At 44.5% G+C, this 17,922-nt stretch overlaps 1 protein-coding gene across 1 annotated transcript in view; it reads right to left on the bottom strand.

The window, feature by feature from the left end:
* Positions 1-2,910: 2,910 nt before the first annotated feature.
* Positions 2,911-17,922, bottom strand: part of CAPN6 (calpain 6) — an 831,133-nt gene continuing 816,121 nt past the window's right edge. The window contains exon 13 of the mRNA XM_069612607.1: positions 2,911-17,525. Within this exon, the coding sequence (XP_069468708.1) occupies positions 17,343-17,525 (183 nt within the window). The 3' untranslated portion in view covers positions 2,911-17,342. The remainder of the gene's footprint in view (positions 17,526-17,922) is intronic.

Genomic DNA, 17,922 nt, shown 5'->3' with positions numbered 1-17,922 from the left:
TTGCATGTAGGAATAATAATCATTTGATCATCATTTGCTGAGCTAAATACTTACATATCTATGAAATGTCCTGAATTGATTTGAGGCTGTCAAGTTTGATTCATGATATCGCCAGCCCCTGACCATCTGCCTGGAATATGCCACCATTCCCAGGTCAGCCGTATTCGTGAAATGTCTCTCTGGCTGGCCTCATCTATCGTTTTATTTATGAAAGGTCTAGAGAGAGGCAGAACCAGTGCAGATTCGTCGAGCACAAATGCATGCCCCTTTATGCATTAAAGAAAGTCTCTCCAAGTTCCAAAGTGCCCCAGAAAAAGCCAAAATGCAGAATTCCAGTAGCAAACCTTTTTACTCTTCTTTCCTTTTTCTTTCCTTATATACATGCGCCTGTTATAGTGGCATCTGTCCTTTCTACACATTCAATTAGGACCTACATGCTCATCCAACCAGCATGGCTTTGTCTTACCCACACTGCAGTATCACTCAAAAGGCAGTATCGTCTGATGGGATCTTCCTTTCAAGTACAACTCCTCTTGGGTCAAACTAAAACATATTTGCAAATGTAGTCCTACTTCCTTTTTGCAGTAGTAATAATGACTTGGTTTCTTTCAGTTCACAGCTCATCTGGTAACAATTCTTTTCCACTGCAACATTTAGCAAACCTTCTCGCCTTTACCCAGTCTGCGTAGAAGAAGCAAAATTTAATTTATTTCCCAGCTTGCGCATTATGATACCAGACTTGTTTACTCCAGGTTTCATTTTGCATTTCTCGTGTGCTCATAATTTAACCCATCCATGGATAAACCATTTTTTTGAGTTTCTGCCTTTTAGAAAAGGGGCAACATGGCTTTGATAGTAATTTGTGCATGGATGGAGTTTTGGAAAGCGGAACTCCCTCTCTCCTGCGCACTTCTTGTTTGTTGGATTATTACTTAAGACCTGCAGCCTGAGTCCCGGTTTGTCAAGGAACCAACTCCAGGGTTCCTGATTGTAAAGACGATTTGGGGGGTTTGACAGACTGTGGACCTGTAGGCGCTGGTCGGATTAGATGGTCCGGGGTTTGTTAGTTTAACAACTTTCACAGGTAATGGATGAGTCAAGTTTGTTTTGTGTTAAACAAGTGATTTGTTTTATTTCCTTAGTTAATCAGCACTAATGAAATACATTTGTAACATAATGGCACTTCACACAGCCGACGCGCGTTTCGACCTTAGTCTTTTTCAAGGCCAATTGAGTTATTTCGAGAACTTCAAAGAGGTGGGCTGGTCCTACCCAGGTGAGGGTGCCAGGTGGCTGCATAGCCGTTTCTTGTCCGGTTAGGCAGGAGGGTACTGCTTTGATAGTATTTCAAAAAATTCTTCTTGTAAGTAGTTAGCCTCCTGCCCCAACATAGCAACTGCTAATGCGGTAATAGCAAAGATGAATTTCCTATTATTATATGGGGCCTGATTCTTGGAACGTTTTCCTATGGGATTGTGCCATTATAAAACACTTCCATGAATCAGGCCCATAGTTTTTTATATTTAAATATCAGAGCCTGCACATTACTGAAATACTGCAAGTTCATGTAACACAGCCCTCTGAGAAAATTCACTCATTTGCTAGTGCTCCTTTTATCTCTTGTCCCTTTTGTTCCAACATCCAAAACTAGTTGACTGGATTCAGTAAAACATGAGGTAGGGTTATGTGGGAGTTGTAGCAGTAAAACACTCTCGCTGTGATATTTGCACACACACTTTTCATGCAAACAAATCTTTAAAGCCTTGCCATGATGTCCTGGTCAGTTTAGGAAAACGTCATGAATCTTCACACGAACAATTATTTGACACTGCAAGCAACATTGTTTTAAACACACCCCACCCCCTTTGGTAATGTTGTGTATGGCTATTCAATTGCTGAGTGAAATCGTTCATTTATAGGAGAGTGCTACCATAATATTCCTTCCAGTAGTTGTCCAATGGAAATCTACACATTTAGCAAACATTGTTACATCCTGTGTCCCCTTCCTTTCTGTTCCATGTGAAGATGTGTCCTGTCCTGTCTTGCCTGCTTGTCTGTGGGCGAAGGGACTCCAGGGTGACTGGCTGCTGCAGTGTGCCTGGCTTCAGAAGAAATGCTCCCTTCGTGCTTTGCCCCCAGTGTCCCATGAGGGTCAATTGGTGAGTGTGAGGTGTATTGGCCACAGAGTTCATGCCTGCCTACTTACCTCTTACCACCAGTTTACCTAATTGTTCCTGTGACATAAAATAAAGGATAATTATATTAGGCCTCCTGCCTTCTGTCCTCTTTCCCCTAACTACTTTGATTAGTATACTTACTTATACATGCTTGAACATGACTGCACCTGGCTACCACCCATACAAACTTTACACCTAGCAATCCCATCAGATCCACTAGACTCTGCTCATCATAGACATTCATCGTGACATGTGACACTACCGTCTTCTTTCCTTGCTTTACTTTTCACCTGTTCAGTACTGACGCTACCCCCATTTCTCCCCACTCTGCTTCTCATTAGCATTGATTGAGGACACTGACGCTACCTGTTTCGTTCCTGATGCCACTCCTCATCAGCATTGGTGGAGACACTCTCACACTACAGCATTGTTTTCTAACTGCACTCGTCATCAGCATTGGATAGGAAACTCAAGACACTCTCACCTTTTTCCCTGAGTAATGGATGACGGCTACCACTTTCTGCCCAGACTCAACTCCCCATCAGAGTTACCAGTGGTTTAGTGGCAAGGCCCATAGTACCAGACTGAGCATTCCTGAATTTGACACACACTGATTTCTACAAGATAGTCCCAGGCGATCTGTGACATCAGCTCATGTCACTTTAAAGTCTAAATTTGTGAGAATCAACATCATGGCTTTAAGTCCTTGAATACAAATTAAAGATAGCAAATATGCATTTTTAAAATATTCCATTTTTTTATTACATTTAAAAAAAAATCAATGGACATTTTCATAAATCGATAATTTTGCTCTACTCATAAAGCAGTAGAAATTATTTAAGACACTACATAAAAGTTGAAGTAAAAAATAACGGCATTTTGTTACTTATAATGGTACATATAAAAGTCATAGAAATACGTCCCACTATGTAGTAGGTATATAAAACATTCAAACAACGTGTAGCACAATGTCACTATGTAGCACGATAATACATTTTATAGCCAGAGGAATACTGCTGTTGCACATGGAATCCCTTGTTACTAAAGAGTAACCACAATTCCCGCACTTCAGGCACCCATAGCTGCAATTTTTTTCTAACAATATAATAAAAGGCCTGATGTATGTTTGTCCGATGCAGTCATAGCTTCACCTGTTGTCACCACTAGAGGGGGATGCTGCCTTAGGATATATAGAGACAATGCCAATTCCCTTAGCTTCACCTATTGTCACAGCTAGAGGGAGCTGTTGCCTTAGGATATGTAGTGGTACTACTGTGTTAATCAAAACTCTGACTTTGACCCTTGTACACGCACTTCTACACTAGTATAAGTGTATATATATATATATATATGTGTGTGTGTGTGTATATTCTACAATGGTCTTGTTTTCTTGTTTTAGACTTTCAGTGGTGGTGAAAGTGATTTAAGTTCTCTGCACCTACCATCTACCTCAAAGTCCACAAAATCCATGGAAAACGGATATTTTTTGTCTTGGCATTCTGGGGGCATTACCCGTGAGACCGTGAGAAAGAGTACACATTTTGGTGGTTTATGAGACTTCCACTCTTTTTGTACTGGTCCCATTTTGCATAATGATACTTCTGTTTGTGATATATATATATATACATCACCTACATATATTCTGCGGAAAGAATACAATATACATTTTTTGCATTTGCACAATGGACATTTGACATCATAATGCATTTCCCCGTGTCATTTGCATTCTGGTGTTATCTCTCAGTTTGGCAAGGCCTAGGGACTCGGACGCCCTACATTAGTGCTTGGTAGAGTGTTTGGGGAAACAGGACTGTGTTATCACGTTGACTATGGATTGCCATTTTCAATAGTTTGGTTAGGTCGTCATGGTCTAGGGGGGCGGGAGTGTTCAGGTGTCTGGGTTGTTCCCAATGGTGTGAGTGCCATGAGAGAGAGTCAGTGATATAGGGAGAATCAACAGAACATTCACTGGTTAGAAATAGCTGTGATTTGAGATAGACACTATCCCAACGCTGTCTATGATGTGGGGTTAGATAGGAGTGTAGTGAATCAGCAGGTTAAAACTGACGTACTGTTCTGAGAGAGCTGCCACAGACCCTTCTTTCTTTCTCTCTTTCTTTCTCTCTTTCTCTCTCTCTTTCTCTCTTTCTCTCTTTCTCTCTTTCTCTCTTTCTCTCTTTCTCTTTCTTTTCTGTTGTCAAGTGCATTTGAACAAAATATATCTTGAGGGTGCTGTGTTTTTTTGTTTGGCTCAAAGTACAATCCGAATGGCATGGAGAGAGGAATGTTAAAGGTGGGGCTGCCCTGACATTTGGGGAATTTGGAGACCTGCATTGCAGGAATGTCACCATCACACTGAGGGTGTATTGTCTGTACCGAGGTTAATTTCTGATAGAAGGTAATAATTGCAAGATGCACAGTCTGGCACACTTGTGGTATATTTATTTAAATACCCCTTTGAGAAGGGGGAATCAGGCAAGTAACAAACAGGGGTGGGGGGTGCCTGGCTGATTTGCATAAATCACAAAACATTTTGGGGACATAAGTATACGCAAAGATCTTTGTATTTGACACATATGCCTTTGATTAAATGGTAGTACACTTGCATCACTAAGTGTATAATGCACAAAGAGCATACAGCTCATTTATATTTTCACAACAATAATCCTACATTTAAAGTTTTTATAACCATGAACAATAAACAATATTTTGGACACCTTAGTGATATGAATGTGATGCTATAATAGTTCCAACGTCTGTCTCTTCCCTGGCTCTGAAAGCTCAATTGAGCCACAATTTAAGAAGAGAGATGCCCACAGACATCATTAGAGATCTGTGTATAGAGGCCATAGTACTTCATGCTCGATTCTTCCCTCTTCCATCTACTGAATATATGCCGTGTTTATCCAATTACATTGTAGACAGTTGAATGAATAAAGGCTCAGTATTTTTGCTGCTATTCAAAGATGTTACTGCAGGTTACACAAACACATCTCTGTGAAGCTTTGAGCTACCTTATCAGGGAAGTTCCATACGATGAGTGGAATTGTGAAATAATATATGTGATGATGAAAATAGCATGCCACACCTTTCACTGGGGTCAGGAGGGATCTGTTATTAGCATGTAGTGCAGCCACACCTAGAGCTCCACTGCAGATCAACCACTGAGAGAGAGACACACACACACACACACACACTCTCACTCTCACTCTCACTCTCACTCTCACTCACTCTCTCGATGATTTTACTTTGAAGGTGCGTGTGTGGTTCCACACTCAGTCACTAACCGAAAGACCTCAGGGAGGTGTGTGCATGCACACGTGATGATTGTGTGGCCCTTCTTCAAAAGCTGAAGGGCTACGTGGCGTATCTCTGGCATATGCTTGGATTTTTGTGCTCCACCACAAGCGGTGGAGATCAATGTCCTTGTGGAATAAGGTGGTCTTCTACACCATGCTTGGAAATGACTGTATGAATCAGACAACGTTACAGGGGTGAGTGTTTTCTAATGCCTGTTGGGAACAGAACATAATGTGCATTTCCCAATTCCCAGTGGGAATCACTGCAAGCACCCTTTTAATGGCATGCGTGTTCAGAAAGAGCTTATGCATCAACATACAATGGCTCTTTGGCACTTTTTAGAATCAAAAATGTTGAGCCCTTCAAGCAGTTGGTATTGTAGCAGTTGGTATTGTAGTGCATAGGTGCAGTTTATAGAATGTGACCATAAGCATTCACTTGTCTCGGTTTTGACCATAGCTGATTATGCAATATTTGCCAGTGAAGAAGGGGTTTTCTACATTGTTGCTGTCAAATGTATTCACCCGCACTAGACTAAGGTAGAACATGTTGTAAGGTTCCCAAGGTATTGCTTAACAATCTGACAATGAGAACTTCACATGGGTACCTGTGGCATCCGGGTAAGGCCAGAGCATGTTGGTATGCACATCTTCAAATCTCTTGCTCTCAGAAAAAAAACAAACATGAAGCGATATGTGGAACCATGATTATCTGCACACACTTCAACATCTATGTTAGATCCATGATAACATAGAACCGGAAGTGTGTTCCATTCGAGATCGCTGATGTTACAGATTCAATTTCATCGTGAGGTGGAACTCTGAAGATGCAGACACGATTTCTGTAGGGATTCATTAAGAACGGGCACCTGCATTATTAGCACAATGTTTCCAAAATGTGCTACATTGACTATGGCATTTCAGAAGACCTACACGCACAGGGAAATATGTCTCAAGAGGATAGCTCAGAGACAACGCGCTTGCCTTGCAAGCAAGACAATGTGGAGCAACACAGGTGTCCGCGCTTAGAAACCTATGGGTATTAGCACGTTATAAACAACCAATCATAATCATACTGGAGGGGTTAATGTTCAAATGATGCAGAGATTTAAATGCACTGCCATTTGCTCATTTGCTTCTACTGGAACCAGATGTGGCAAGCAAGGTCATCACATTAGTTGTTGAGGCACTCACGTAAGTCAGTGCAAATGAAGCTTAGACGCTGATGTTTGAGAATGATTGCCTAAAAGTGAAGAAGGTACGGGGACTTTGTATATTCATAATACCTTTTATGGCAGGCTGGTATCCTGGGGAGAGGGTTATGTTATGCAGTGTTGCTGTAGTGACCTTGCGGTGCTCGGGCGTGTCTGGAAGTTGGTGATTGGTATTCCTGCCCATGGCACATGGAGGAAAAGCAAAAGAGAGAGGACACTGAATAAACACATGGGAGGGAGGGGTATTAAGCAGAGGAGAGTCAGTTTAAAGGGATAGCATTTGTGATAGTTTCAGTGCATGTTGATCCAGCCAAAAGTTCATCAAACATCAGCAGTGTACACATTTGAAGGGTAAATTCCGCATTCTCTGTAGAGACAAATAGGTATTAGTAGTGTGTGGCTGTGTGATGGGCTTGAGATGTGCACAAGCGGACCATGAACCTTGACAGCTTTATGTGGAAAGTTCCTGTATGTATAATTCTCAAGGCTGTCTGTACTTTGGGCACTGGGCATGTGTAGAGCACCATGCACACTCACATCCTTACCCTATGACCCAGCCACATCTCTCGGACAATTCAGTGAGGCTCCCAACCCTACAAAGGAAACGTTCAGCTTCATTTGCTCAAATTCAAATTGCATGCAAGGGACCACCAACATTAGCACTTATCTGCCATGACATTCACAAGACCGGGGATGAGAAGACAAGGTTAAAGCCAGGTGAACTTGCTTTACTCTTTCATTTTCCTCCGCTGCCTGCAAATTGTGCTTTGCAGACTGAGTTTACGAATGGATTCAACGCAATCCACCTGGTTGTTAGATGAAAAACCAAGGCAAATTCTATAGGAACCTATTTTCTTTACGCATGCATGAAAATGCCATGCAGACATACAATGAAACGCATGGAGAAGGAATGCACATCAGAAATCGTCTCGGGAGGATAGCTCAGGGGCAACGTGCTCACCTTGGAAGCAAGACGACACAGAGCACCACAGGTTTGATCCCCGGTTCCACGCTTAGAAACCTCTGGGTATTAAGCACGTTATAAATAACCTATCATATCATATCTTATCTCCGCTCATAGCCCATCATATGTATTGTCACTCTACATAACTGGGGAAGAGTTGGAAATGAAGACGTAAAAAGAATTACGCCTCAATTTTACACCTCTAGTTCCTAAATACCCCATAAATAATTAGGGTAATACTCTCCTGGGAAAAAAAGCAAGAAAGCCCTTCAACCCCACTGGTGTGACACATACTGCAGCCAATGTATCCTCGCATCCAAATCCAGAGTCTCTGTGAATGAGTATATACGGTTAATGGTTACAAATACTTTAATGTTAGGATGAGTGTGCAAACAGTGAAAAGTGCTCCACCCACAGTGTACATGAGGCCCTTTATTATTCTTATTGGGGTATTTCCTGAGCATGGAACAAGCTTCAGGAAGCAACAGAGCACCTTAGAATTGATGGGGGTTGAAGCAAACGGCAAGGGAGTAGGTCTCAAGGGATCAATACAAGGGAGCCGGGATCCAACAATAAGGGTTGGGGAGGGCAGGCAATTTGGAAGCAAGAGATCTACCAGCAACCAGGAGAGGAAAAAAGGGGGGTAGTAGATTGCCGAGTTTCAGATTAGGTGAGGAGTGGCTGCTACATGAACTAGGTCTAAGGAAAGAGCCATTCCTTGAAGAGGAGAGGTTTGAACTCCTTCCTGAAATGTAGAAGCAAGGGGGAGAGTCTGCTGTTGACGTGGTGGATGGCGGAAGTTCCGGAGTCTGGGGGCGTACACAGAGGTCGCCTATTTCCTGCTTGTTTCCTTCTTGCAACAGCAGTTTGTCTGCCTCTGCCTATATCCTGGCTTCCGTTGATCTTAGGCCTCTGGGGATGCTGAGCTTCTCAGGGAGGTTGCTTGTGGGTCATGACCTTGTAGATGATGCAGCAGGATGTGGGAGGTGATATGTACTTGCAGCGGGAGCCAGTCTTTGATGAGGTTCAGGATAATGTGGTCTGTGCCTATTGTTTCAAGCATACCATCCCTTAATTAGAGACATATGTGTCAAAATACAGATCTGTGGTCATTCTTATATTTTGAAATGTCATGCAGGTGCCTACATTGATGTTATTTGACACCTTACTCTTTTAAATAGGGGTATTGTAAACGAGTACAATAGGAGTGTATCAGACAGTAAATATTGCAATGAAAGTCACCTATCAGAAAATAATTTATAAAGTTTCTATGTTTTTAACAAGATAAATATAACATTCTTATTGTGACTACAATATATCCTTGAAGTAATTATAATAAATGAACAATGCCATCTTTTGAAAGGAGACAATTCACAGTGCTAGTAGAATACACTGATTTACTTAATAGCTTTTTTTTAATGAAGAATATTCACAGATTTGTTTCTCAAAATGTCCTTTCTTCTTAGAACTCAAACCAAACCCAATTAACTGTTTATTCTGCAGGCACCAAAACCATGAACCCGCAACGTTGAACCAGCACATTTGTTACAGTATGCACAAACACTTATGATGAACACAAAATAGAAAAGAAAGAAACATAGCTGAAGACATTGCAACCTGGTTCTCTGATTCCCTGCAAGATCCCAATGGGGATCTTGGTGCAAGTGGATCTAGGTCACCTGGCCTAAGCCCCGCCCACCTGGTGCCTTCCTGCCTGCCGCTCTTTTTCACCACTAAGCAAGCCCCGCCCACCTGGTGCCTTCCTGCTTCCCGCTCTTTTTCACCACTTAGCAAGCCACGCCCACCTGGTGCCTTCCTTCACCATCACCGTCTTTTGGCCAATGCTGGATTTGACTTTTATGGACTTCATTCATTCACAGTGCGTCACTCTTTCTCAACTCTCATGCTGGACTTCCTTTGCATCTTTTACTCATGGTGGCCCTGAATCATGCTATTCCCATCTTCATCTTGTATCCTGGCTTGCAACATTATGTGTTACTACTGACTTCTGCAATTGTATTCGCTCACCACTCTTGCTTCTCCACTCTTTTGACTGCTAACTCTCTGTTCTCTCCTCATTTCCCTTCTCCCTTTTCCCATCTTCTCTCCTTACTTTCTTCTATACACTTACTCTATCAGAATTGTCCCTGGACCTTATATGATAGCAACCTCATCTATTTCCTCCACCCTCCCATTACTGTTTTTCTCCTCCCCACCACCTCTCCAGCACTTTCTAAAATGTCGTCAGGCCTAGTATGATAGTCACTTGTTTTGTTCCTCCCTTCCCTTTCTGCACCCCTCTCCCTCACCTTTTGTTTTTCTCCGGCTCTACCAGAAATGTCGTCAGGCCTAGTATGGTAGTCACCTGTCTGTTTCCATTTCCTTCCCACTCTCCCCCACCCTTCATTATCTATGTCTTAGCTCTTGCACTATCTGAAATGTCGTCAGTCCGAGTACGATAGTTAATTTCACATCCTTACTGTTCATGGCCTGTAAGAATGTGGTTGTATTTTCCCTTGTTCCCTCCCTTGCCTTGAAGCGCTTTGTAACACATAGTGTATAAGCGCTATATAAATAATCTATCATATCATATCCCAACATCCGCAGGAGAGCCTAACCCCATCTGCCTCAGATCCCACCGTATGAACATGGTGCCTCAATGTGATTGTGACATTCCTGTAGGACACACCTGCAAAATAAAAGTCTGTCAACAAATAACAAGCTATTACCCCAACTCATGGGATGCGTCTGTCACTGCTTTTCTCATTCTACTTTTAACACAAAGCACTTCAACCTGCTTTTGTTTATCTAATGGCACTGCCATCAGCAACTGCTGGGGGAGCTCTAACAAATGTGAACCTGACAATGTGACTCTCGCTCACAAATAGAAAGACAGAGATGTAGAATGAGAGATTGTAATATTGATCAACATCTTATACACCGGGTACAGCTCGTAGGTTTAATTTCTACAATAGCACAAACTCCATCCGAATAATTCTGAGAAATCCAAGTAGTGTGGCCGGAGTGGCCATGTTAAGAATAGACTTAGTGGGAGGGAAATTTGAATGGGACATAAGGTTAATTAGAAAGGGATAGGGCGGTTGTGCCTCATTCTGGATGCAGTGAAAGTCTGGCGCCCATTTGGGTCAAGTGCTCTATCGTGTATACATGATGGAAAACACTGTACACAGTAATGTAAATTAAACTTTTAAACATTAGTATAAAACCAACTCTGACACAGTGGAAAAATAGTCAGACTGTCCTTGACTGTTAGGAAATGAAAATATTAGTGACATTGAGGGAAAGAGAATATCATGCAAAATGAGATGCCACAAACTTCGGGCCGCATTATGAATACGGTAGTGTGGTAAAAGGTGTCGGTAAAGTGGCTGTCATTTCGTTGCTGCCACATTGCATTACTAGGAGTTCTGGCAGTAAGGTGGAAGATTTACTTCCCGCAAAAGGTAAAATGCCTGAGGGAAATATGACACCTTTACCACCAAAACCCATTGGATTTAATGCACAGTATTACTGCTCAGGGTAAATCTGCACGAAGTAGGCATGGGCTCCAAACATGGGGGCTGACACCACTGTGCCCTTCACATAATCCTGTGGTAAGCCCATGTGACCAAGTGGAGATAAAGTTGAATTAATTCATCTTTTATAATTCGTTTCAAGCCAGAGACCAGTCTCTAAACACAGGGCCGGGTTTCAAACCTGTGTTGCTTTGTGCTGTCTTGCTTCCAAGACAAAAATGTTTCCCATGAGCTATCCTCCTGGCCCTATTAGGCCGTAAATCAATGGTTTACTCCCAATTTACCGTAAAATTCGTAATGAGGACCATTGAATGGTGCAATGAAACAGAATGACATATGCTCAAAGGCAGTAGAGTGGTGAGTCTTCATAGAACGTAAGCCTACTCTAACTCTCCCTCTGTCCTCATTCTTCATGGCCTCTCTTCTGCTTTCGACACAGTAAACCACAACATCCAGATCTCCCGACTCCATGACACCATGGGGATCACAGATCAAGCCTTGGAGTAGCTTGCCTCCTTTCTCTCTGACCGTCCTTCCCAGGTGGAACTTAGGTCTTATCTCTCTGCTATCACTCTCTCTACGTGCGGTATTCCCCACGGATCTAACCTATCCCGCTGGTTCTTCAATGTATACATGGCCCCTCTGGCCCGCAGGATCTCTGCCTTCACCTCAAACTTTCAGTGTTATGGGGACACACAGCTCTCTTTCAGGCTGCCCTCGGCCTCCTCCTCCTCGCTCGTTCCTGACTGTCCACAATTCAGTCTTGGTGTGTTGCAAACGATCTCTGCCTCAATGCCAGCAAGACAGAGATCGTCCTCATTGGGACACCTGCACCCGCTTTCCCAATTTCACTCTGGCCGGCCTCCCTTGTCCCCGCGCCCTCACCCACTAGTGAGGTAAACAATATAGGGGTCATCTTCAACGCCATCTCTAAAAAGTCCCGCAACCAGCTGCACCTCCTCAGAGGTATTCTACCTTTTCTCACTTTCCCCCAGAGGCTCACCGTCTCCAGAGCCCTGGTTATTTCTAGACTTGACTACTGCAACAGTCTCTTTTTCAATCTTCCTACTTCTACTATCCAACCTCATCCAGAACACAACCGTGAGACTTATCCTTGGATTGAAGCCCAGGGACCGCATCTCTCCAGCGCTGAAATCCCTCCACTTTCTCTCTGTGGCTGCAAGGATCAAGTTCAAGCCCCTCTGCATAGTCCACAAGGATTTCTGGGGCCTGGGCCCGCACTATCTACAACTATCTCTTCCTAAATACTCTCCCTCTAGAGCCCTCCGCTCATACTCCTCCAACTCTTTGCGGGTGAGCCATTTTTCAAACCAGATTTGGGGGTAGATATTTATGCTCTGCAGGTATTTTCATCTGGAGCAACCTCCCTGCCTCTCTCTGTCTTGAGCCTGATCTCCTTAAGTTCCGGAAAGTCCTCTAGACCTTCCTCTTCTCTTCCTCTCTACCGCTCACCTGTTAACCCCCCTCTCTATTCTTGCCTACTTCCCTTCTCCCTCTCTCCCTAACTCTGCTCCATTTGCAGACCGGTCGCCTGGTGCACCACCAGAGCCACACAGGTCTCAGGCTCCCCCGCCAGTCCTCGCACTTTCCCCAGGCCTCTGCACTCTGCTCACCACTACTTCACTTCTGGAATGAATTCCATGGAAAGGGTAACCTCTCTGCACTGAACCCAGGGCCCTGCTGGACTGGGCACACTTGTTCCCTTCCCCCTCCCTTTCATTTCCTGCCTGCGCACTTACATTACCTAGAATGCACTAGGCCTAGTTCACCAGGCCTATTACGGTTGTTTTTGTTTCTGTATGTTCTTTTCCTTCTCCACCACCGTTTATCACCTCACTCTCTGTCATGCATTTTCACTCTCTGAAACGTTGTTGGCCTAAGAATGACTCTGTGTTCCCTTCCCGCCTTGAAGTGCTTTGAAGCACTTCACTTGTGTATAAGCACTTTATAAAATTACAATAACAATTACTGACTGGACAATACATGTTGGCAAATTCAGTGTTGCAGCCTGTTTGGCAGTGGCATGTAAGATAGCACTTTACATTACATGCATATTTGTCAAACATTATCTGCAAAACGATCCTACACAGTTGAAGGAAAATGGCCCATCTAAAAGAGATTCCACGGTTTGTCACACTGTGTACGCCATGCTGCGTGCATACCTCGGAAACAGTGTTCTGATCCCGGCAGGGCAAAAAGCAACAATTCACTGCAGAAGAAACTACCATACAATAGAACCTGTGCGACCACTGTCACCCCACAAGGCAGGCTCAGCAACTCAAGAACAGAAATGCAGATGGTGGGGCCCTGAGGAATTCCATGATGCTCCTTTCCATCTTCCACCATCAAACCCTAACAGTGAGGTCCTCAGATATGCTCTGAGCATGACTTCAAGAGATAGTTAAAGTTCTACTTCACCTTCTATTGAGCCTGCCCTCAATTGTCCTTCCATGTTATGTTATATGCATCTATAGTGCACATGTCCATCAAAGGCATCTTGGCGCCAGAATACACACACAAAAACAATAGCCAACCCGAGCTTTTAGAATAGCAAGGTTATAAGCGGACGACGGCACGGCAAATGATTCCTAGTATGCCTCAAACAAGCTGGTAGTTAATTCCAAAGCTTGCCCGCAGCCACTGAGAAAGCCCGCCCCCAACCCTGTGAAGATGGAATCTAGGGACCATAAGCAGACACTCATTACCGGAACGGAGCACTCTATCTGGAATATAAGGCAGACATTTCTCCTGCAAAAAAGTAGCTCCCACCTGGTTGCAGGCCCGATGGCCCAGATCTAAAAACTATCCTCTTTATCACTGGAAGCCAAAGAAGGAATTTCTCAAAACCAGGCTAACGTGAGAACCATACGGGGTGGCAGTAGCTAACAGTGCCACCAGGTTCTGCAATAGCTGGAGGCGATGAATCAGACCCATGGGCTGGGCCAAATACACAGCATTACAATCATCTAAGTGCGGCAACTACTGCTGAATGTAGGTGAGCAGGAAGGAGAGGCAGAGCTTTGCGAAGAACCTTCAGCAAGAAGTGTCCTGTCTACACACTGCGCTCACCTGAAGTGCCATAGAAAGAGAAGAAGAAGAGAGATAGACACCAAGATGATTCACTATCGTCACTGGAATAGGAAAATCACCCAGTGCGGGTGGCCAGAAAGAGGAAGACGAAAGAGCCCAGATCAGAAGAAGCACCCACCACCAGGACCTCAAGCTTGTCCGTACTGAGTGTGTCCATGTATGACGACTGCTTGGACATTACCAGATTCACTGGTTTTAGGTTACCGAATAGACGGCCTCTTCTTATCTCCTGGCATATTACTCTGCTGGCTGTTATAAGAACCAGGTTCAGATGCCTGTACATTTTCTAAATATCATTACGGCAAAGAGTTTCATGGCCGATAATTGATTTGTCAAGAAATGCCTATTTTGCCGGATGCAGATCCTTAGCACGGTACGGGCCCTATTGCGAACAAAGCTGCAGTGTTAATCAACATCTCAATGCCTTTCGTGGTGCAGGTGTACTTCAAGCCACTTTAAACAAATACAAATGGTATTTTGCCATGGGCCGTAAGGTTGTTACGTACAGTCAACATTTGATAGATAGATCCTTGCATCTCCCTTCACAGTATTGTTCATTAATCCCCTGAGGTGGCGCGACTGAAAATGCGGCTTTTCTGCTGACACAAGCCTTTGTTCTGAGCAAGCATTTGAACTCTGCCTACTGCACCGCCCAATGAAATCTTAAATTTTCCCATGTATTCTCCCTGTGCTTTGTGCCTGGGCCACACTAGTCCATTCCCATTTATATGATATGATAGGTTATTTATAACGCACTTAATACCCAGAGGTTCCTAAGCGCGGACCGGGGGATCGAATCTGTGTTGCTCCGTGTCGTCTTGATACCAAGGCGAGCTCTTTGCCCCTGAGCTATCCTCCCGAGACATCCCCCACAGGACAAATCATGTGTACACTCTACATTTGCTAAGCCATTTGCTATTGGCTTAGAAGTCTTTTTTACTGTGCCTCATAATAATGTGGCAATATATTACTAGAGGTGGTGGGCTGACCCAGCTGGTAACAGCCCACTGCCCACGTTAAGGGCCTGAGCGAAGAGAAGGTCCCTTAACGTGGGCAGCAGTGATAAAGCCAGCAGGGTCAGAGCATCACTGAGGTTAATATCACCATTAGCACAAGCAGTCTCTACAGGCTTTTGTAAAGTGAATAAAATAAATTTACATTGGTGCACCCGCTCCGTCACAGGAAGTCCCTTTTTAGTGTTGATTAACATCAGCACCAAAGTCTGTTTTCAGTGCTAGTGGTAACCCACACTAAAAAGGGACTTCTCTGACAGGACAGGGTTTGCCAAGGTACTTTTTTCCACCTGTTCAGAAGCCTCTAGCACCAGCGTCTTATAATCGCAGGTGCTAATGGTGAGTGAAGCTTGAAACAGTGTGGGAAGTTGCAGCAGAGGCGAAGGTGGCGCCAGGAGAGGTGTCGTTCAGGACTTTGGGACGCACGGGCAAGCAGAATGCTACGGTCTTAGATCAGTCACTACAGCCTGTGTTTATTTGCACTTGACTGACTGTGAGCACACACTCTGCTAATACTATGGAATCGTGAGCACCATATACGATAAAAAACAAAGTCAATGGGCCTCATTATGAGTCTGGCGGTAGCCATGCCGTTAAATACCGGCACGGCTGCCGCCAGAGTCATTTTTCTACCGGCACCCGGCAATGGGGATGTACAGGGGCATTCCAGCACCGGCTGACTCGGTAATTCCCCTTCGCTGGGTGCCGGTAAAAATGACTCCCCATTCTTATTGAGTCCCATAGGACTCCATGGGAATGGGGAGGCCAGTAGCACCGGCACCGTTAATAACTGTGCCGGTGCTACCATGTAGGCCTGCTCGCGGGGGCCTGTCCACCCGGCAGGTCAGACCTGCCGGGCTGTAAGGCACCCGCTCGCAGACCTCATAGTTTGCCGGTCCAGTAACAACGGAACCGGCAAGCTTACCGGTACCATTGTTACTCGACCGGCAACCTTGTAATGTGGCCCAATGTAATGTTGCAACAATGTGGAAATTATATCAATCTACAAAGTAGGATGGAAACAAAAGAAGAATTTTAAAGAAACGTTCAAATACATGTCTCCCCAATTTAAACAGTTCCTTTGCTTTCTGCAAAATGGCTGCAGCTATAACAGAGCTTTCTCCAGGATGCGGCTATTATGCATAAGGGAGCAGTTGACTGCTACTAGGGCCCCAGCGAGATTTGTAAGAGCTCTGTTTTAGAGATAAAACTCTCTCTAGCCAGACCTAAGAAGGACTCGTGCAGGCCGGGAAGGGCGAAGAAGCGATAACTAGGACAAGCAGAGCAGTTTCAATGTTTCAACAGTATTACCACTCGTGTTTCCCTTAGAAACATGCAGCTACTAATGGACATAATCACTGGTTTGCAGGGCTCTACTGACAGGTATTGGCACTGGCTGCCCTTGCTAAAAGCCCCCCGCAATGCTTGGGCCTTTAACTTGGCGTGCCCAGCTAATATTGCCGGGAAAGCGTTCCAAGACATGCAATATTTCCTCAGTAAAGCATACAATCGTTTATGCTATCAGCTGTAATATGATGTATTTTTAACAGCAAATTAATTGAAGAGAACAGTAACAGTACTTCAGAGGTGTCACTACGTGAGGTCTGGGGGTGCAGGGGTTAGGGGGGCGGCTTTAGCCCCGGATAGAAGCTCAGGGACGACAACCAAAAGGCTAGCTAGCCCCGAGTCTCGAGAGTAGCGTAGCCGGATCTTTTCCAGCCCTCCCTGCGCCCCAATGAACATGTTATCAGGACCCCAATGCGCGTCAAGCACATCTTGATGCTACGACAATAACCCGTGCAGGTAAAAGGACGCTCATACATTGGCATCGGTGGCACAGAGTTTTAAGTGTGAGCTGGGGACACATTTCTATGAAAGGATGGGCAGGGGGGTGTCTTCCACTGCGCGTGACACCGCGGCGATTCAGGAAGGGCAGCTTTCGCTGTGGCATCCATTCCCACTGGCGGCTGAGGCCGGGCCCCGCTGCGAGCAGTGACGACGCTGCCTGGACCCAGGGGGGCTTAAGCTTCACAGCTCCTCCAGGTCATCGCTGGAGACCACCTTGAGCTTGATTTTGCCCGGCATGTCGGCTGCTTCTCGGCCAGCTTTATCCAGGAGCGGGAGGCTCTGCAGTCCTCTGGGGTCGCTGGGCGTTGCAGGCAAGAACACTTGTCCAAGGAGCTGGTCACGGAAGAAATTCTTGTTCCAGACCTAAATACATGGACGATGAAAAACAACTGTCATTTCATCTGCAGTGCCGCGCCGTCCAATGATCGGGCTGCATATGTCTTCTTTGTCTCATTTGCATGCACACATATCAACATTTTAACATGGGACGCTAAAAAGTTATACAATGTAATGACAAAATCCATGTCAGTTGCCGATATCTAGTGATATGATATTTATTTATTTTATGTATTCATTTTATTTATTTATTTAGTGCCCGCCCACAGCACCAGTGTCCCTAAATCGCACACATGATTTAAATGAGTGCTCTGCATTTGGGAGAAGGTATTGAATCAGATGTCACAATAAGGCTAACTTCAGTGCAAATGTGTAAGTTTAGTCGCCACCTATTACAGTTTCAATTAAGCAAAGTATGCACTGG

Source organism: Ambystoma mexicanum, chromosome 5p (assembly GCF_040938575.1).
Source record: "Ambystoma mexicanum isolate Mex_15411 chromosome 5p, UKY_AmexF1_1, whole genome shotgun sequence".
NCBI lineage: Eukaryota > Metazoa > Chordata > Amphibia > Caudata > Ambystomatidae > Ambystoma > Ambystoma mexicanum.
Note: the sequence above shows the minus strand (reverse complement) of the source record. Positions and strands in the feature narration are given on the sequence as shown.